Below are 19,899 nucleotides of genomic sequence, written 5' to 3'. Positions count from 1 at the left end.
AATAATATATAAAGTAAGTTTTACTGGATATATTTTAGGAAACCTACCATTTACGGTGGAGTTCATGGTGGAGCAACCAATGCCCGAATCCTTGCTACAGTCTGCCAGAAGTGGTTCATGGGACGAATTCCCAATATCCGCTTCGGCTTCGGCTGCCAAATAGTGTCCTGTCGCCAGGTGCTTAAATCTGTACAGGGAGTTCCAGTCTCCGGCACCACCTCGACAGGAATCATGCTGCACCACTTCAATCTCCCACAGCGCCTTGCTACTTGTGGCGGCCGTGGCACTTGTGCGTCCAGTGGTGCGCAAGAAGACATGGTATTGCTTTTTGTACTCGTCCATGGTAAGGAATTTTTCCTGCTCAGCGTGAAACAGACGCACCACATCACCGCCCTTAAGTATGTGCTCCTGATTCTCCTTGTGCTCCATAAACAGCGAGATCTTCCACGAGGTGGACGAGTTGAGGACGTTGACCTCCTTGCAGCCTGGGTTGTCGGGTAGCTCGTAGTTGGCCGCCACATGCAGGTTCTGTTGGTCGGCGTTAACCGGACTGAGGATTACCTTGTCGCCCACTACCACATAGTCACCGATGGAACGCAGCTTGTAGAAGGGTTTGATGTAAAACCAAGATCCCTCATTGCCATTGGCGTCCAGGTAGACCCTCATCGCATTCTTCTCCAGTAAAGAGGGCAAACGCTTGTTGACTGTCAGGTATTTGTTGGACTTCAAATGGAGTAGCTGCACTACAGCCCGTCCATATTGGATGGAGGTGCCCAGTAGCTTCTTGTTCTCCGTCTCATTCTGCTTCTTTTCAATCTCAGCAGCATGCTGGAAAATGATTACATAATTATACTTTAATATTGGAGACAAGAAGGCTTCATCTAATAACCTTACATGCAATCGCTTTAGAAGATTGGGGTCCGTGTTGGAACTGGCCGATTGCTTAGCTGCTTTCCAAAATTGCTTTTGTGCGGAGTATCGATTCATGGGACATATTTTGATGAGGCAGTCTAATAGATAGAATAATTATTATATAGATAAGAACCTCTTCAAACTCTATCTTACCCCTGAACTTCTTGGGAGGGCAACTCAAGTCCCCGGCCTCTGGGCAGACGACTGTACGATCATCAACAAGGCTGGTGGAAGAAACAAAAAAAGTTAAAATCATTTTCAGCTACAGGTGCTACCAGAAGATCCTTTGGCGCTTGTTATAATCTTGTTCAGCCAGGACAATGGCACTTACCCGAGAGTACTCAAGAAACCACAAACACTGCCCTCCGCATACAGGGAGACAATGTCCCCCAAGTGCAGGAAGCTGGCCGAGCCAATTATATTGTCGCCCATGTTTGTTGGCTTCTGTAGGTTAGAATACCGAGGGGTGGTCCACCGGGGTCTCGGGTCTTTAGCGGCGAGTGTGTGTGGAGTGGCTGCCACCGGGTGGCGCAACAATGGGCCACCGCCCGCAGCTCCTCACGTGGCTGCTCCTGTTGGTCTCGCTCGCTCGCTGTTTTTCCCGGCTGGGAGCTTTTGTTTCCTTTGGCGCAGTCGGTTACGCGAGTTAATTGCAATGATTTGTCGTCCTCGTTAGGTCCTGCGGGGCTAAGCAAAGAGAACAAACGCAACATGAGTTTGCTTACATCTCACCAGGGCACATTAAGAATGCCATTTAGTAAAAGTCTTAAATTATTGTATGCTTTGTTCATTGTTTTGTTTTTAATCTGCTGGAATGCTATTAAGAAAAGACTTGTTTTGTTTAAAAAGATCATTTAATTACTATCAAAAAATTTATAAATCAATAGTACTTGGCTTGCTCCCTATGTTTAGAAACTTAAAGTGTTGGCCCATGGTTTTCTGGCGAATAAAAAATGATTTTCTCACAGCCCGCTGTGGCACCCCGAATTCTGTTTTTTTTTTTGTTAGAAGAATATACAATATTTATGGATAATTTGTCCAACAACCCCACATGGCTCGGCATCGCGGGGGCTCCCAATTGTTCCCAATACTTTCCACCCTCACTTTGGGACACTGTGACGTATGCTTAATATTTTCACCCCCAGAGAGATAGTCAGTCGTACGCTTAATACTACCAATAAACATTTTTACTTGGTTTCTGCTCCTCTGCCAGTATACAAACTACAGTTGTCGTTTTTAACGATTTTTATAGTTGGCACTCGATGCTTTTTATGATTTCTGTCTACAGATAATGGCTGCATTACAACCGTCGAGGGAAAATAGAAAAATTATATGTGTGTGTACAAATGTTCTACATTAGATCCTGAATACTTTCATTGAAGGATGCCTTTCCTGACAGTCAGCCACAAAAGTTTAAAGAGGTGTTTTTTGCTTGAAGAGTCCTACAAAAGTTATTTAATGTTTTCAGTTAACCCCAAACTTTATTTCTAGACTCTTTTAGTTGGGAATTGAAAAATGCTTAAAGTGTTTGGGTTTAAAAAACCACATCATGTTGAAAATAATTATTAAATCATAAAAGAAAATTTATTTTTCTTATTGGTAAACCTATAAAAGTATTCCCAGAAGTTTTGTTTATTTATGTATTTCATTAGCCTTGCCAAACCCCATATTTTTGGGATGATCCATATGAGTGAGTTATTTATTCGCCCATTCAAAGTATATGTTTCTGGTGATTAGTTGGAGCTTAAGGAAGAACATCACCGGCATACTAATGGGCTGTTGGCTTCCAAACAAAGACGGCAGCTTATGGGAGGATTAATTGTTGCCAACTGTGGCTTTTGGGGAGTCCAACTGTTGGATTGATGTACGAGTATGGTTTCAGTTAATCAGCTTGATTGACAATTACAATTGCCGAAATGACTTTACCTTGTCTCAGAGTATCTGACAAAGCCCATTAATGCTTACGAATGCCACCCAAAAACATCGCTTCAGTCAAGGAAATGAAAAATTCATCACTTCTCTCTAGACCAGGCCACTTTATGGGCCTGGAATTCAAGCAAATCCGGCGAAGGATGGCAACAGCCAGCAGCGTCTGCTCAAATATGTTCATCTTGTAAAAGGGAATGACGGCAGGAAGCCGTTGACTGAAGGCAGGAAACAAGGAACGGGGCCACGGAATTTAAAAGCAACCCACCCAGGCCCTGAAAGACAGCTGGGCCATCAAATCAGACACCCTGGGAAAAAAACCTACCAACTTTTCTACGTAAACCAATTGATTTTGGGTGGGTGAAGAATTTTCACGCATTTTCCGGATGGCGATTAAATCTGTGTTTGCCAACATGGCAATTATCTTCTAATCACAATATGCTGACAGGGCCAATGATTCTGCCTGTTCGATTGTCCGGAACCCACCTGCTGTTAGACAATTAAAACGAAATTTATTCGAAAATAAATTCGGCTAACGAGCGCTTTAATCAAATTACGCGGTCAAATCACAATAATCCAGCAGCCAGGGGCTACCTTAAACAAAAATTCACACAAACACACAACCGGGCAGCCGAGCAATGTGGATACACACACATGGCCCTCTAGTATCTATGAGTGGGAGCTCAGATATTTGCCTATTTTTTTCGTTTTATTGTGGCGGAAGCTGGCCTTCCCTGGGTTCTGGTGGTCTCTTTTTTTTTGCCAGGTGTACATTTTCATCTTGTGGAACACCAGACACTTGCACCAACCTCTTTTAATTTGGGCGCTTTGTAAACAGAAGAAATATTAATGCTTGCGGTCGCTGGACTTTTGAGAAAACCAAAACTTGAATGTATAATTCTGGGGATTGCGGCCAGCGCTTTGAAGTTAAATTTTTTTATTTTCACTTTTCCAACGCGACGAACAGCGACCCACAAGCGACGAGCACTCCAGCGAAAATGTTGGCCAAAGTTCGCCGCATTAGGCCAAAAAGCTAAGGCACCAAGCTTTTCCACAAGCTTTCCCCCATTTTCCGGCGAGCCAGCTCCGCCTTTGAGCGGAATTTGTGGCACTTTCGCTCAAGGCACCCACCGCATTCAAAATTCATTCCATTCACGTCCCGCCCGCCCGGAAACCTTTCGATTTCAGAAAATTCTTTATGCTTTACGCATCAGCGCTGAGAATTAGCTGGGTTAGTAGTGCCAGTTAGTTAAACTTTTGCTTTTGTGCCTCCGCCTGAGTGCCTCTAAACGTGGCTGTGAGCTCGAGCATGTGCAGATTTGATTTCACTTTTTGCCCAGGTCTTTGGCTTAATGCGATTTCCCACGCCGGGTCAAGGTCGCGAATGTGACATACGGCCCCCAGATGCACGGCGTGCGTGCCCCTCCCTGATAAGCCTTTGTTTGGGCATGAATGGAAGATTTCTTTAAAAATGCATTTTAGTCAGATTAGTTTGCCATGGTATTCGAGGGTTTTTTGTTATGGAAACGGTTTATGAGAATTGTGTGTGGAATTTTAATGCGGAATGGATGGTGATAAAAATGCAATTTTGATTAATAGCAGGTACTGCAATATGCAGACTTATAAGGATATTAAAAAATATATTTATAAACTCATATTTAGTGATTTAATAGCAGGTTAGTGATATTCTACCACTATGGACCACCAAAAAGAATAGTTTAAGTTTAGGATTAATTAAATTAACAAAAAACTTAAATTTTTTAAATAAAAGTTATTATTTAGCCTAACTACTGACCTAGCTCAAAAAAACCTTTAACTTTTAGTAGTCATCTGACCCGGAGAAGGTTGTTCCCTATCGGCCTGTCTAGCACTAAGTACTTAATTATCCACGCGATTAACATATTAAATAGCAATTATTTAAATTAACTAAACAGGTGAGTAGATTGGAATTTTTCCGATAAATACCAGAGAGCTTTAGACCCAAAACGAGTGAATCACATGCGTGAGCAGCGGCGAGCAAAAGCCACAAGTGGCCGGCACTTGCAAACAAATGCAAACGTCGACGCCAGCGCCAGCAGAGCAGCAGCAGCGCAGCAGAGTGGTGGTCAGCTGACCGTGTTCACGTGCGGCGCCAAACAGCTGATGGCGGACGAAAACAAAGAGAGAAAGATGGGGAGTGGCGTGTAGAAAGAGTGGGGGTGTGTGGGGAGCACGAACGCCGCAAACATTTGTTTACATCCCAGGGCGCAGGCGTGGCTCAGCTTTGGGATAACTTCAGAAAGCTCCGCCCGAACGCTTTAAGCTCGAAAGCTGCGCAAAAAAAGGAGGAAAACTTCAGAGGATTTTCCAGTAGCAGAGGAACGCGCAAAGCGCCACGTTGTAGTGTCTGTAGACCGGAAAAGTGAAAGCCAGCAAAAGTGGGACTCCGAGGCGTCGCCGAGTCTTCGTGTTGAGCGGGCGTCGGAAAGTAGGCAACATTTGCTGCCTGTCCACGGTGCGTATGGGTGATGTGCTGTGGTGTGGTACAGTGTGTGATGCTGCTGCCCCAGTGAATTTTGATGGGGCAGGAAAGCTCAGGCTTTTCGAAAGATGTTAGGCCCAAGTGTCGTCGTCGACAGAGAAAATCAAAATTAAATGAAACAAAAATTACACATTTTGTTTTCAAAGTTCAAAACACCCGAAATTGGCAGACAAAACGGAGAGGTACAAAAAGGATGAAACTTTGCTGTGCGTGTGATAAAATTGGTGGCTGTGTGTGTGCCATCCTGCGACTGTGTGCGTCCGTTTGAGCGCTGTGCGCGTGTGTGTGTGCGCAAAAAGAATAGAGAAAGCAAAGCATCCCGTAGGAGTGGCACACAAAGTGTTTGCATAACTTAACTCGCGCCCGCAAAACCAGCCGACCGCCCAACGCCCACCATCGCCCTAGCGCCACCCCCAGCCAATAACTTGATTAAATGCCCAGAAATTCAAGCGAAGCCAAGTGAGCAAGAAATGGATATGCAGAAATTGGCCTTGCCCCTTCAAGTTTGTGGTGATGTGCAAATGAAAAAATTCCTAACCGATGCCCTAACCGAAAATGACCCCACAATAGTTTGCAGTGTGGCGGGTCGCTTCAGCGTATATCTAGATTGAGGCGTGGCCGTGCTAATCCTAATCAATCCCGCCATGGACTATGTCCAGACGGCCCAGTGCGTTGTGTATTCTGTGGTTATCGTTGTGGGACTTATCCTATTGGGCATCGTAGGGTATATTGCATATACGTTTTGGTGACGGAACGAGTGCGCTTTTGGGCATGGTAACCAAGGTCGTTACATGCCTTTAATTAACCCACCAATATACTGATATGACAAGGATGTATGTTCTTTGTTGTAAAAATATAATGTATTTTGCCAGAAGGAACAATGAACTGGGCCAGAAGATATTGATTATTCTCATTATAAAGTCTGTAATTCTATTATACATAAATATACTTATTAAAAAATGGAAAAATATGATCTGTTACTGTTTCTAAATCCATTTTTGCCCTGTCTAGTATCTTAATCTGTTTTCGTGTCCCTTTGGAACGCACATTCCTCTTAAATCCGTTGAGCAAATAGGATTCTTTAGAGAAATCCTCTTGCTTTGTCCGCACAACCCAAATAGTTGCTCAAGCCCAACGAATGGGGGTCCAGGCCATCAGGCACTTTAGCAACAATAGACCGAATGTAGAAATTCAGCTAACTGAGGCACATCAGTGTGCAATGCTTCAAATCATGCACAGAATGGATGGAATACCCGTTCTCGCCACCACTTCATCCAATCGTCGTGGGAGGGCTTAAAGGTCCTGCTACCATCTTTTCGACGGATTGGGATTCAGTGGAGCGGAATGGACGGGGCTGAGAAAATACGTACATATGTTTGGCAATTCGTGTGTGAAAAATGCGAACGAAAATTGCCTACGAAAAGATGCTGTAAAGTACACAAAAATATAAAATGTGAATTGCCAACAATGGGCCAGGAAAGTCGCAACACTTTAGCAAATTCGGCTGCTCCACTAAGGCAGAAGGCAGGATGGAGGTTGGTCGGACATCCTTGACTTGGTTATTGGCTTAGATGGCTTTCTCGGTTAAGCCACACACAATGGTCGACCGAAAGGGATACGAAAGGGAGAGTAACGGAGTAGGATCTCAAGAAAAACGGATAAAAGGTTAAAGCAACAGGGCGTGGATGTGAACGACTCGGGCGACAAAGTTCAGTTCAAAAGTTTCAGGGCTTTTTTGATTGAAGCTTTTGTCTGAGGACGACTCCTCTGGGAGTTGTCCACACCATTGGATCGCACATAAAACAATTCCCGTTTATAGTCGGAAAATTAAATTATCGAAAATTGGCCAGAGGGACAATTTGCTGGCGCACATAGTAGACTCGCAACACGCACTGGTCCGTTTGATTTTGGCCCAAGGATATCCGCCAGAGAAAGTCAATTCAATTGAACTGCTACGCTAGTCACCACTAATTGAACCCTCCACCTGCAATTGGGCCTTCGTTAAAATCTATATGTGTGTATCGAATGTTGGGGCAAATTAAAGTCAAAAACCACTGCAAAATATTGCAATAAAGCATTCTCCATTGGCATCGGCATCATCAGCATCAGAATCAAATGCGAGCCGCTGTCGGGCTCAATGTTTTCATTGTTGTCAGCCTGTCAGTTCGAATTACTCTGAAGCCACCGCCCCCACAGCAGATGGGTGGCCACTAGGTAGTTTCACCCACCCGCGACCGCGTCTCACGCCCTTCTGCACCACCCGTGGGGCTCGCGAATCCCACACACGCCGCCAACAACAACGAAAATTAAATAAAATGTTAGCCATGGCACGTCCGCAATGTTAAATAGTTGAACAAAAACGGGCCAAGAAAATAACGTAGAGTTTGTTGTGAACATAGAATACTCTTTTTAACTAAAATTAATACTTAAATAAAATTTAAAAAATATTTTATTCAAGAATACAAAAGTTTGTTAGTGCTTTTTATAAAGTTTTCATAATAGTTTTATGAAATGGTTCAAAGTAAAAACATTTCATATAGGTTATCATTCGATTAAAATATTACCTGAGAATAACCTACTTATACTCCCTTAAAGACATATCAAGAAATAATGTTTAAAGTCAATTATAGTTTATACTTCCTACAATACTCTTTTTATTTCAATCGAAGTTCATTAGGGGCCTTTTTAAATGGACATGAAAATATGTAAGTAGCGATCGAATCGAAAGTGTGAAATTCACATTGACATTTTTCAAAAGTAGGTGGAATGTCGTTGACTTCATATCCATATGGGTTGGTTGTACAAGTAGCTGAACTTGCACTACATCAGCCCTTTGTTACCATTTTTCATGTGTATTTTTGCAAACGAGGAGCAGGATAACAAGAGGCATACCTTGGGGAAACTTGTCCAGAGTATGCCGTTGAGTGAGTGAAGCTGTTCTCAGGACCAAACTAGGGGGAAACTGTTGAAGTCAAATCAACTATTTATGGGAATTAATAGGAAATGAGTCCACAGTCCACAGAGTACTAGGGGAATGAGCAATAAAGGTAAATAGCATTTAGATGCAAGGCGATGAAAAACAATTTAATCTAAAGGGCTGAGCAAAGCGTTTTATTTAAGCCATTAAGAAGGACCCTTTCGAAGGCAAAAGAATTAATTACTGCTTGTGTTTTACGCCCCGCTTTTTGTAATTTGTTTATTTATTAAGGTCTGCCTGCTGTCTGGTCCACGAAAGCTATTGAAAAGCTCAAGAGATCTCGGCGCACCTGAGTGAAAACACAAACACACACAGATAGAGGCACAACCGCAAGCGCCGACACAGACGCAGGCAGATGACTTGCTGGAGAGGCCTCTTCGGCTCGTTCATTCCGCTTCATTGATAACTCACGACCTCCGGGTCCACTCACAAACACACACACACTCCCACTAATACTTATACTAATTGCAACCAAGTGGGCTTGGGGTACTTGCACAAAAACTCGTGAGTGTAAGGGTTTATGTTCATGTGTGTGTGTGGGGAGAGCATACTTTATTTATAACGGGAAAATGTCGCTTACACAATTTGACTATTTATGTTAATTGGTGGCGCCACTCTCGGCGCCATCCTTTTATCCCCTTGTGAGAACTCCGCCCAAAGCAGATGGCTTTCGCAGCGAATTATGTGCATGCCAATGGACATGGCAACATTCCAACATTCATTAATTTGCATTTAAGTACAGGTGTATTAGAGCAGGTAAACCATAATGAAATGCCTGCATATTTTTAATGCACAATATTGACTCTCCCACATAATCATTGATTTTCCACAAGCTTTCATTTAATTTCATTTTTTTCGTTTAAAATGGAAGAGAACTAAATAAAACCAAAATATATGTACTGATTTTTATCTATTTTCATGAGCCAGTTGTATTTATCTTGAAATTTAATCATTTCTGATAAGATATTTAAGGTTTCAGCTGTCAAAAGAGTTTTTGTATCTAACATTTCTGTCAATAATATAAAGAGAACTACCAAAAGTTACATAATATGTTTTCGTACAGAAATAGTACAGATTTAAAAAAATATTTTAATAGTAGATTGAATGTTATAGAAAATAATATTCATAGAATAGTAGCTTTGAATTTGATCTCAAATAATTTTTAAACAACAAGCATTCTAGAGTTTCAACTGAAGGGGCCGCCTTAGAAAGAAATATTAAAGTATAGTTTATGAGTAAATAGTTTATGATCCATCCCGTGAGACCTCACATAAATGTTCCATAAAAGCTAGACTTGTCGCACTCAAGATCTAAGAATTTTATTCTTTAGATTGAGATTTGGATGACTGAAATCAGTTTTGGAATTCAACAGATTGGAGTAAAATTAATTCTCTTAAATGCTTTTATTAAAAATTGGATTCTTAAAAAGAAAGTTTCTCTTAAAATGGAAAGCTTTACTATATTAACCTTTATTAACCACTTTAGAAATTAATTGGAAATTCTCCGACCTTCATAATAAAGTAATTCTCTAAAAAGCATTAATGCGAAAGTAATTGATCGTAATTGTATGTTCATATGGCTGTTAAGTCGTATATTACATTATTAGTAGGCCATTAAGAATTACTTGAGTGCACTCTCATGATTGCAAACAGTGTACGAAAATGCAATTTCGCGCTGAAAGGCAATCTTTATGCCACGCAATTAAATCGAAATCATCGCGTGCAGCAGCTCCAACATGCCCCAGCCTCAGGCTGCAAGCGGCCGAGCTCCACCGGCCTGGTTCTATCTCCCTCTTTCGGTAACACTCCTCTCTCTTTTCACTCCTGCCTGTCTCTATCTTGGGGCCTCTGGTTGGTGCTTCTCCCTCTATCACCCAGTACCTGCTCGGCACTCAACAATGTGGCGCTTAATTAAGCACGCGTCTGCCCTGACAGCAGTTCCCCACCTTATTCCCTCCCCCTCGGCTCTCAATCGAGTTAAGTGCAGTGAAAGAAATTACTGTGCTTATGTTTCTTATATAATGTATGTGTAATCAGTAAACAGAATCTTTTAAACCTGGAGCCTGAAACCCGAACCTGTAGATAAGAAAAAAACACCCATTTTAATGCAAAAAAATAATTTGTCTAAAAAAGAAATATTTTGTTAAATCCCATTATCAGCGAATTATTATTGAAATGTATAGATTTAAGATAAACCCAAAAAGCGGAAGGTACTTATCACACTTTCTTCGTTTATCATGTATTGAAAATACGTTCTGCATTTCTATTTAAAAATATTTGATTTATTCAGATTCCAATTTTTTTTTCTGCGTGATCCACAGTCAGATGAAATATAGAAACAGTAGAAGGTATTTTTTCTTTGGTGGCCCTTGCCCTGGGGTCTGCTTTGTAATTGAATCAAAGAGGTTTGCTGGCTTTATGCGCTTTGATTTCTTTTCAATTATTCAGCCAAATAAAACGAACCTGAATATGGGCGGAGGCGTGACGGCACTAGATAATAGCTATCTGGGTAATTAGCTCGGGCCCAGTTCCGTCGATAAATCGGATACCTGAAGAGCTTATTGCCTTATGACCTACTTTAATCGGTGGCAAGCCCTTCGGGAAAACAGAAACCAGAAAAACCAGTCAAATCAACAGGTTGCTCGTTGGCTTATAATAAAAGATATATAAATGTACGTACGTTACGCTACAATGTATCGCTGAATATCCAAAAAATGAAAAGAGGAACAGAAGCAGCCGCTGAATCATCCGCTTGCTGATAGACACGATCGTAAATCGAATTTATATTTATTTTATTCAAATTGAACTTCACAAGCAAACACTCGAAAGAACTTAATATATTTTCACCTTGAGTGCGCGCACTTAGCCGCAAAAAGAAGAAGAAAATAATAATAAAAAAGCGAAGAAGACGGCGAAATAACAAAACCGCACACAATAACAATAACAATGAGGGGGCAGCGACGTCAGCGTAGACGCGGGCAGCGGCAGAGGTTCAGTTGTCAATAAGACACAGCCGTAAAAAACACGCGACAAACAATTCCGGTTAAAGTCAGAGAGGCGAAAGCAAAAAAAAAAAAAGTGTAACCCACCAACAACAATTGCCTCCCCCGCCTCCGCGAAATCACACTTTGGGGAAGCGCAGCGGCAGCACAGCAGCGTCGACGCGGCAGAGCAGCAAAGCAAACAAAACGCACAACGCGATAGCCGATTTTCCAAGCGTTTTCGCACTTTTCCAGACACTTTTTCGGGCCCACGCCCACCACATTCAGGCCAATAAATTGGCCATTATTTCGGCGATAAATTAGCTGCTCGAACCGTATGAAAATGCAATTTTCCAGGGCGCCGCGTCATGCACGAAAACCGAGAGTTGCTTCCGCTCCCCTTCACAGTCGTCTCTTTTCCACCGATGTGCCAGCGCAGCGCGGATAAAGCGGACCGACGTGGAGCAGCGCCAGCGAATACACGTCCGACCAAAAGCGCGCAACAAGTGTTACAAGTCGGCCATATGATCGCTAGTGTGGCCGCTTGGGACCCAAAGCTTATACCCCAATATTAAAAATGGGCTATACTTTTTTTTGTACAAATACCCCTAACATAAAAACATTAAAAATGTATGGAGTTTTAAACATAGCAATTTTGTTGTGGGAAAAACCTTTTTTTTAATAAATTTAAAAATGATCTTTCTGTTTGAGTAGCAGCCGGAAATGGGGACGCCATCTTTTTCGAGCGATCTGGCAACATTTAAGAGGTGATCTAAGCCGCGCACCTAAAGAAATATTTAAATTTATAGACCTACACATATGTAAAAGTGCTTTGATGATTAATTTTCAGAGTAAATGTGAATTATTTTTAAGTTCCAACCAGAATTCTAAATGTTTTTATAAAAAATACTCATACGACATGTGTGCCTCATGAAGCGTAAACTTTATTAAATTAAAAATATTTAATGATAAATTAGATAAAAAGTTTAATTATTACAGTTTAAATAATTGTTTTAATAACAAGTTACAGTAAAAGTTGTATGATTAAAAAAATCAAGCTTTTTAGTCCTTATATATGGAAAGCAAAAAATTACGTATACGACAAGTATACACAAAATTCTTATTTTTCGAAATTCTTTTACTACGACACTTTCAAGAACTTATTTATTGTTACAATTCTACGATACCATCTTTTTAAATAAGCAAAAGCTAGTTTAATGGATAAACTCTATATTGGCAAAGTAAAAGTATCTTCTAAATCTAAAATCTTTTATTTTATGGTTTATCTTAAAAGTTTTCTTAAATTCACATATATAAAGACTAAACTATACTCGGTGAAATGAGCACTGAGTGACAATCGCAAAGATCCAGTTAGGTCAACACTACGTATGAGTGATTTTTGGCAAAATAGCGACTAAAGCAGGGTATATTTATTATACCTGTATACAAATTAGACCTATTGTATTGCCCCACTATCTATCATTTTAAAAATTACCTTCAATGATCCGATTTAGATAATGGCTTCTTTTGCTATAAAATGATACCTATTTAATAAAGATTTGATTATATTATGACTTCCACCTACATTTCCAGAAAATGCTGCATGTTTGCTGGCGGGACTATTGAATTCATCAGACAAAGCACATCGTTTTCCTCCCCCAAAATCTTTCCAGCGCTGCAATATGGCTGCTGATGGTTTTGTTTATCGCTGGCTTTTGTTCGGAACCACCATTGTTCTGCTCGCTGAAGCCGCCCAAAGGCACACCGCATCCGATAATCCCTCGACGTACAACATTGGCGGCGTATTGAGCAATTCCGACAGCGAGGAGCACTTTAGTACAACAATAAAGGCAAGTGCCCCGAAACGATAGCTAACTGGATTTCCCTTTTCGATTTATTATTCAATTTTATAATTTCCATTTTTGCCTTTAAAAATCACAGCACCTCAACTTTGATCAGCAGTATGTGCCGCGCAAGGTCACATACTACGACAAGACCATTCGCATGGACAAGAATCCCATCAAGACGGTTTTTAATGTCTGCGACAAGCTCATCGAGAATCGGGTAAGCCGACAGCAAAATGCAATTACCTCACCACATCCGCCCAATCCCAGCCCCACACTCTGAGTGCAGACGAAGGATATACTCTGGCTGGCTTCATTTCAATAATTCAGAGGGAAATGATTCGGAAATGCCGTGATGACAAACGGTAATGTGCCAGCAGATTCGAATATCCACAAGTTTCCAGCTGGTTAACTCAACGTTTGTGGCCCGAATCCTTCCTCAAATTTACAATGTGCAGTTTTAATTGGTTTTCCTAGAGAACTTTTCAAAAGTGGGATAATTGGAAAATCGGGATATGTTAAACAATAACGTTTTTATTTACTGAAGACTTAACGGGAAACTGGGAGAACACGGTCGGGTTCATTTGATTAATGCTACTAAAACTTTGCATGGCACTGTATTTACAAAATCCAGAGCTGTATTTATACAGCACTTCCCAGAATGAAACGGGTTTCTCATGCAATTAATCAATTTGTAAAGTATTCCAAAAAATAATAACAATGACGAAAAACCTTTCAAAGCTTCCAAGTCAATGCACTGAGTTTGTTTTGTGGCTTTTGAAGCACACACCAAAAAGCATTAAATCGAAAGTCAGCATCCGTTTTTTTTGACCAACTACTCGACGATTCATCTTTTTTGATTCCATCAATCAAATATTGGGCATTATTTATGTGTGGGAAGTGGTCCTGGGCAAAAGGCAACACCCAATAGACCTGGTCCAAATCAATGCGATGCCACTACGGGGCGGCATTTGTCATCATTAATGCCAGGGCGAATTTATCATCGCTTGGCCTCCGAAATGTGCGTCCATTTTGAACCTTTCATTACTCCTGCCAGTCTGGGGAAACCAAATCAACTGTCATTGACTCCACTGGGGGCCCCTATAGCAGCCTTTAAGGTGCATGGCAAAACTATAAGGCTCAGACTAATAATTCTGAACCAAATGAGAAGGTTTCAAATAAGTCTGCAAAAGTATTACTTCTATGTGTTGCTCGAAAAATATATTTCCTTATCCTTATGTTGCTGAAACGTACTGTAGCCAATTCGGGGGCTCCCATTGCCATTCACACTTCCGCCTATCTGCCATTTTTTCTTCCTTTACCATCCATCCAAGCATTTCCCAACCTTTTGCTGCCTCAGCATTTTCCTTTGCATTGCTCATTTCCACTGATTTGGTTTGTTTCCTTCCCGACACCCTTTGACCTCCGCCTCCGTTTTGCAGGTCTACGCCGTAGTCGTTTCGCATGAGCAAACCTCAGGTGATTTGTCCCCGGCGGCCGTGAGTTATACGAGCGGTTTCTATTCAATTCCCGTCATTGGCATATCCTCGCGGGACGCGGCCTTCTCCGACAAGAACATCCATGTCTCCTTCCTGCGAACGGTGCCGCCTTATTACCACCAGGCCGACGTCTGGCTGGAGATGCTGAGCCACTTCAGTTACACGAAGGTAGGCCACTCTTCCCCCTTCCAATAGCCCCCCAAAAATTTGACTTATTGACTTATTGAGTTGTTCCGTTATCTGCTCCACTGGGCGACAGGTAATCATCATCCACAGCTCCGACACGGACGGCAGGGCCATTCTGGGCCGCTTCCAGACCACATCCCAGACCTACTACGACGACGTCGATGTGCGTGCCACCGTGGAGCTGATTGTCGAATTCGAGCCCAAACTGGAGAGCTTCACCGAGCACCTCATCGACATGAAGACGGCCCAATCGAGAGTCTACCTGATGTACGCCAGGTGAGTGCTAACAGTTTGCGTAAACAATGCATTCATAATTGGGTCAAGTTGGCCAGCTAGAGCCCATCTGTTGTTTGTGAATTTGACTGCGATTTTGATTAAATATTGGCCAGAATTCATTCAAGAGTTTGATGAATTGGATCAATATTTGATAGATAAATTAAAGGAAACACTTCCTGTCTCTATTGTCAACCGTATAAATTATTTAATTGGCTTTTAATATCAATTTTTTTATGAATCATGCTTCACGTGAAATACATAATGTAAACATGTAGATTTTTTTCCATATTGTCAGTTGTCGCCCATAAAAATCATATTGCCCCGGGAGATGCTTCAATTTGAATACTAAAGCGAGTCTGTCAATTGTTGTCAATTCTGAATAAAGTGATTTTATGCTGTACTCCATAAATTGGTTTCAATGAAAAAGCATGATACCCAAGATTACTGGGATTGCATTCTGAACATTTATCAGATTGCGGCCATAAAGTTTTTATGTTGATTATATTTTATAAATATTTTTTCTCCACTTGTTGGGTTTCGGAAACTATTCTTTCTTATTGACAAAACATGTCCATTTTTCGTGATGGGATCCCTTGAAAATAGGGAGTTACCTTATACGGTCCACAGTGATGGCTATATCTTCTCCAATTTTCATCCGATTCTCAAGCGGAATACCTTAAACGATTCCTGGATCGATTGTGCACCATTCTGCATCAAAATCCTGAGACAAAATATTTTTTAGATTTTTTGTCCATTTTTCGTGATGGGATCCCTTGAAAATGGGGTTTTCCCCTATAGGGTCCACAGCGATGGCTATATCTTATATATCTATATCTTCTCCAATTCTCATCCGATTCTCAAGCGGAATACCTTAAAAGATTCCTGGATCGATTCTCCACCATTCTGCATCAAAATCCTGAGACAAAATATTTTGTTCGATTTTTTCTCCTTTTTTCGTGATGGCAGTGTATACTGCCGATATTATATATATACTGAAATATACATCGGCTACGTCCGAAGTATAGAAAGCTTTTATTTCTTTTTTATTTATTTTGCAAATTCTTCAACTACAGTGCCGAATAGCATTTAGAGTTCTGGTTTAAATATGCATAATTCATGTTACAGCACGGAGGATGCCCAGGTTATCTTCCGGGATGCCGGGGAGTACAACATGACCGGAGAGGGGCATGTGTGGATTGTGACGGAGCAGGCTCTGTTTGCCAACAATACGCCGGACGGAGTGCTGGGCCTCCAACTGGAGCACGCCCACAGCGACAAGGGACACATTAGGGTAAGTGCGACTCCCCGGCCGGGAACTCAATTATGCATGACGTGATTTCGTTGCTCTCCTTCTTTGTCCTCGCCCGCCTCCTGCAGGACAGTGTCTACGTCCTAGCCTCGGCCATCAAAGAGATGATTTCCAACGAGACCATTGCCGAGGCACCGAAGGACTGTGGCGATTCCGCCGTGAATTGGGAGTCGGGTACGTATCAACAGCCGCCATGCGTGCTAATTGGCTCTTTCACACCTGTCCATTTCGTTTCTGCACCTGGCAGGCAAGCGTCTGTTCCAGTACCTGAAGAACCGAAACATTACGGGGGAAACGGGTCAGGTGGCGTTCGATGACAACGGAGATCGCATTTATGCCGGCTACGACGTAATCAATATCCGGGAGCAGCAGAAACAGCATGTTGTGGGAAAGTTCAGTTACGACAGTGTAAGTTTTATTTTTAAAGGATTTATAAATCTGTAGTACTTACTACTGCTTTATACAGGAGCGTGCCAAAATGCGGATGAGAATTAACGACAGTGAGATTATCTGGCCGGGAAAGCAGCGTCGGAAGCCAGAAGGCATCATGATTCCCACCCACCTGAAAGTGCTCACCATCGAGGAGAAACCCTTTGTCTATGTCCGGCGAATGGGCGATGATGAGTTCCGGTGCGAGCCAGACGAACGTCCTTGCCCACTATTTAATGCCTCCGATGGAACAGGTAAGTAATATTTAAAAAGTATATAAATAAGATGGGTATAACGTTTATTATCCTTCCAAAGCCAACGAATTTTGCTGCCGGGGTTACTGCATTGACCTACTGATCGAGTTATCCAAGCGGATTAACTTCACCTATGACCTGGCCTTGTCGCCGGATGGACAGTTCGGGCATTATATCCTACGGAACAATACGGGGGCCATGACCTTGCGCAAGGAGTGGACGGGCCTCATTGGAGAGCTGGTCAACGAACGTGCCGAGTAAGTTTGAGATATCACTTTTGAATATCAAATCACGGCCTTTTAATCCCATCTAGCATGATCGTTGCACCACTAACCATCAATCCGGAGCGTGCCGAGTATATCGAATTCTCGAAACCATTCAAATACCAAGGCATTACAATACTCGAGAAGAAACCGTCACGATCGAGTACTCTCGTGTCTTTCTTGCAGCCGTTTAGTAACACGCTATGGATCTTGGTAATGGTGTCGGTCCATGTTGTGGCGCTCGTGCTCTATCTCTTGGATAGGTAAGTGAATCTTCCTCGTCCCAGGAATCCAAATCCACAACCCTATCCTAGAACCGAAAACAAAAGCTGAGGAGATGTTAAATCGTTGCATTGGACGGTTGAATGGCAGCGATTAGCGGCTGATCCCATCCCACCTGGAACTGATGAAAAGTTCGGATCAAAATTAATCTATAATTTACCAATTTTCAAACTCAGATTCTCGCCCTTCGGACGCTTCAAGCTCTCGCACTCGGACAGCAACGAGGAGAAGGCCCTGAATCTCAGCTCCGCGGTGTGGTTCGCCTGGGGAGTGCTCCTAAACAGCGGAATCGGGGAGGGCACACCACGCAGCTTCTCCGCCCGGGTCCTGGGCATGGTCTGGGCCGGATTTGCAATGATCATTGTCGCCTCGTACACTGCCAACCTGGCTGCCTTCCTCGTGCTGGAGCGGCCCAAGACGAAGCTGAGCGGAATCAATGATGCCCGTCTGAGGAACACCATGGAGAACCTGACTTGCGCCACCGTGAAGGGCTCCTCGGTGGACATGTACTTCCGCCGGCAGGTGGAGCTATCGAACATGTACCGCACCATGGAGGCGAACAACTATGCCACCGCCGAGCAGGCCATCCAGGACGTGAAGAAGGGGTAACGTGGCAGGCTCGCGCTCGCGTCCTTTTCCGTAGCTGAGAATAGCATCGCATGTGTATGGCACTGTCCAGATCCAGATCAAGATCCAGACAACAACAACAACTACCACAACAACTACAATTTTAACAATTATTACAACTTCCAATTATCACTTTCCACTCTCCAACGCAACCTTCAGTATTCAATATTCAGTCCACCTAATGCCACTATCTCTCTCTTTCTTTGTCTCTGTCTCTGTCTCTCTCTATATATTGCTCTATCTCTGTTTCGACCTATTAGATATTGTATTTTTAATCGTTAGCGGTATATTTCGTGTTCGTGTTGGTCTTGCCCCCGTACTTAACCGTCCCCTATGTCATCTTGTATTCCTATATCTTAGAAGTTTTATATTTAAATACCTCTGCAGATATTTAAGTAAAAAATGCATTAATATTATAAAAAACATTTTGTTTTTAATCTTTATTAATAAATTTAATAATCTTTCTTTAATTTTCTGTTTAGTTTATCTTAATTTATTTTCTATCCCAACTATTTATTTCATAAATTTTTTGGTTTTATATCTCGTATATTAATTTTAAATATAAAATTAAACATTTACTCCATTAAATAAAAACTTGTATCTGCAGAGATTACAAGCAATTTATATTTTATAAAGTAACTTATTTCCTACTTGTTGTGTCATCTTAATCCCAATCAATCCTTATAAAAATCCTTTTAACTCTTTGCATCCAATTTTGTCTGCAGTAAGCTGATGGCCTTTATCTGGGATTCCTCCCGACTGGAATACGAAGCCTCCAAGGATTGCGAGTTGGTCACTGCCGGAGAACTATTTGGTCGGAGTGGTTATGGAATCGGTTTGCAAAAGGGTTCACCCTGGACCGATGCAGTAACACTCGCCATTCTTGAGTTTCACGAAAGTAAGTTCTCAAAAAACTACAAACTAGTAAACAATAACTAATACTATTACATTACAGGTGGATTCATGGAAAAGCTGGACAAGCAATGGATCTTCCATGGGCATGTTCAGCAGAATTGCGAACTTTTTGAAAAGACACCCAATACCCTGGGATTGAAGAACATGGCGGGGGTGTTTATACTGGTGGGCGTGGGCATTGCCGGAGGCGTAGGTCTGATCATCATCGAGGTCATCTACAAGAAGCACCAGGTGAAGAAGCAGAAACGCCTTGACATAGCCCGACATGCGGCAGACAAGTGGCGTGGCACCATAGAGGTAAGTTTTCGGAGATTTCTGTATTCAAAAATGTAATTCCATTTAATTTTGCAGAAACGGAAGACCATACGTGCTTCCCTGGCGATGCAGCGCCAGTACAATGTGGGCCTGAACGCCACCCACGTCCCGGGCACCATTAGCCTGGCAGTGGACAAGCGGAGGTATCCCCGCCTCGGCCAGAGACTGGGCCCGGAGCGGGCTTGGCCCGGAGACGCCGCAGACGTGCTGCGCATCCGACGACCATACGAGCTGGGGAAACCCGGCCAAAGTCCAAAGGTCATGGGAGCCAATCAGCCGACAATGCCCATGCCCATGCTGGGCAAGACCAGGCCCCAACAAAACATGCTGCCACCCCGATACTCACCTGGATACACCAGCGACGTGTCGCACCTGGTCGTTTAA

General features: G+C 42.4%; 2 protein-coding genes across 8 annotated transcripts in view; one reads left to right on the top strand and one right to left on the bottom strand.

Annotated features, from left to right (window-relative positions):
* Itpr (Inositol 1,4,5,-trisphosphate receptor) overlaps positions 1 to 11,832 on the bottom strand; it is a 23,996-nt gene extending 12,164 nt beyond the window's left edge. Inside the window, exons 1-6 of one of the 7 annotated variants that reach the window (XM_070280655.1) lie at positions 11,425 to 11,832; positions 11,016 to 11,196; positions 1,244 to 1,599; positions 1,066 to 1,136; positions 895 to 1,010; positions 48 to 828 (exon numbers count right to left, since the gene is read on the bottom strand). In XM_070280655.1, coding sequence (XP_070136756.1) covers positions 48 to 828; positions 895 to 1,010; positions 1,066 to 1,136; positions 1,244 to 1,344 — 1,069 coding nt within the window. In that variant the 5' untranslated portion in view covers positions 1,345 to 1,599; positions 11,016 to 11,196; positions 11,425 to 11,832. Of the gene's footprint in view, positions 1 to 47; positions 829 to 894; positions 1,011 to 1,065; positions 1,137 to 1,243; positions 1,600 to 11,015 lie in introns of all 7 variants that reach the window. The other 6 variants (XM_070280660.1, XM_070280656.1, XM_017243122.3 and 3 more) reach the window with 6 other exon arrangements.
* On the top strand, positions 5,202 to 19,899 carry Nmdar1 (NMDA receptor 1). Its single transcript, XM_017243134.3, has 15 exons — positions 5,202 to 5,332; positions 12,910 to 13,166; positions 13,258 to 13,380; positions 14,603 to 14,827; positions 14,919 to 15,121; positions 16,247 to 16,412; positions 16,499 to 16,604; positions 16,678 to 16,838; positions 16,897 to 17,113; positions 17,175 to 17,370; positions 17,427 to 17,639; positions 17,835 to 18,263; positions 19,011 to 19,183; positions 19,241 to 19,497; positions 19,552 to 19,899. Exons 2-15 carry the CDS (start codon positions 12,999 to 13,001, stop codon positions 19,897 to 19,899), a joined length of 2,985 nt encoding a protein of 994 aa, XP_017098623.1. The 5' UTR covers positions 5,202 to 5,332; positions 12,910 to 12,998.

The sequence above is a fragment of the Drosophila bipectinata genome, chromosome 3R (assembly GCF_030179905.1).
Source record: "Drosophila bipectinata strain 14024-0381.07 chromosome 3R, DbipHiC1v2, whole genome shotgun sequence".
In the NCBI taxonomy this organism is placed as follows: Eukaryota; Metazoa; Arthropoda; class Insecta; order Diptera; family Drosophilidae; genus Drosophila; species Drosophila bipectinata.
This window is presented reverse-complemented; position numbering and strand designations above follow the sequence as displayed.